Source organism: Emiliania huxleyi (genome assembly GCF_000372725.1).
Source record: "Emiliania huxleyi CCMP1516 unplaced genomic scaffold EMIHUscaffold_6908, whole genome shotgun sequence".
In the NCBI taxonomy this organism is placed as follows: Eukaryota; Haptophyta; order Isochrysidales; family Noelaerhabdaceae; genus Emiliania; species Emiliania huxleyi.
The window spans coordinates 1-1,401 of NW_005196824.1; the positions used below are offsets into that span (position 1 = coordinate 1).

The following is a 1,401-nucleotide window of genomic DNA, read 5'->3' on the forward strand; positions in this document are numbered from 1 at the left end:
GATGGCGAATGGGGGGTCCACATAGTCGTCGCCGCCGGCGCCTATGACGAAGGCGGCGGCGTTGGTGGCGGTGCCGAGGGTGGTGCCGGCGTCGGCGGTCTGTGCCGATCGGAGGCGGCGGCGAGCACGGTCGGAGGCGAGGGCGGCGGCGGTCTCGGCGGAGGCGGCCTGGATGGCTGCGGAGGCGAGGGCGGTGGCGGCCTCGGCGGAGGCGGGCCGGGTGGCTGCGGAGGCGAGGGTGGCGGCGGGCTCGGCGGAGGCGGGCTGGGAGGTGGCGGTGAGGGAGGCGGTGGCGAGGGCGGCGGCGGCGATGGCGGCGGCGGCGAGGGCGGTGGTGGCGAGGGAGGAGGCGGCGACGGCGGCGGAGGCGAGGGTGGCGGCGGGCTCGGCGGAGGCGGGCTGGGCGGCGGCGGTGAGGGTGGTGGTGGCGAGGGCGGTGGTGGCGAGGGAGGCGGCGGCGACGGCGGCGGAGGCGAGGGCGGCGGCGGGCTGGGCGGAGGCGGACTAGGTGGCTGCGGAGGTGAGGGCGGTGGCGGGCTTGGCGGAGGTGGGCTGGGCGGTGGCGGCGAGGGCGGCGGAGGCGAGGGAGGTGGCGGCGAGGGTGGCGGCGGCGAGGGCGGTGGTGGCGAGGGAGGCGGCGGCGATGGGGGTGGCGGCGAGGGTGGTGGCGGGCTCGGCGGAGGCGGCCTGGGTGGCTGCGGAGGCGAGGGCGGTGGCGGGCTTGGCGGAGGCGGGCTGGGCGGCGGCGGTGAGGGTGGCGGCGGCGACGGGGGCGGCGGCGAGGGTGGCGGCGGCGAGGGCGGTGGTGGCGAGGGAGGCGGCGGCGACGGCGGCGGAGGCGAGGGCGGCGGCGGGCTCGGCGGAGGCGGTGAGGGCGGTGGCGGAGAGGGTGGCGGCGGCGACGGGGGTGGCGGCGAGGGCGGTGGTGGCGAAGGGGGTGGCGGCGAGGGAGGTGGCGGCGACGGCGGCGGAGGCGAGGGCGGCGGCGGGCTTGGCGGGGGCGGGCTGGGTGGCTGCGGAGGTGAGGGCGGAGGCGGGCTCGGCGGAGGCGGGCTGGGCGGCGGCGGTGAGGGTGGCGGCGGCGAGGGAGGTGGCGGCGAGGGTGGCGGCGGCGAGGGCGGTGGTGGCGAGGGTAGCGGCGGCGGCGGTGGTGAAGGCGAGGGTGGCGGCGGGCTTGGGGGAGGCGGGCTGGGCGGTGGCGGCGAGGGTGGCGGCGGCGAGGGCGGTGGTGGCGAGGGAGGCGGCGGCGACGGCGGCGGAGGCGAGGGTGGCGGCGGGCTCGGCGGAGGCGGGCTGGGCGGCGGCGGTGAGGGTGGTGGTGGCGAGGGCGGTGGTGGCGAGGGAGGCGGCGGCGACGGCGGCGGAGGCGAGGGCGGCGGCGGGCTGGGCGGAGGCGGACTA

General features: G+C 82.6%; 1 protein-coding gene across 1 annotated transcript; it reads left to right on the forward strand.

Annotated features, from left to right (window-relative positions):
* Window positions 1-52: 52 nt before the first annotated feature.
* EMIHUDRAFT_124860 (hypothetical protein) lies at window positions 53-1,306 on the forward strand (the record flags this gene model as incomplete). Its single annotated transcript, XM_005762106.1, has 1 exon — window positions 53-1,306. A coding segment is annotated over one exon (1,254 nt), but the record flags the coding sequence as incomplete, so codon positions are not given.
* Between the last annotated feature and the right edge of the window lie 95 nt (window positions 1,307-1,401).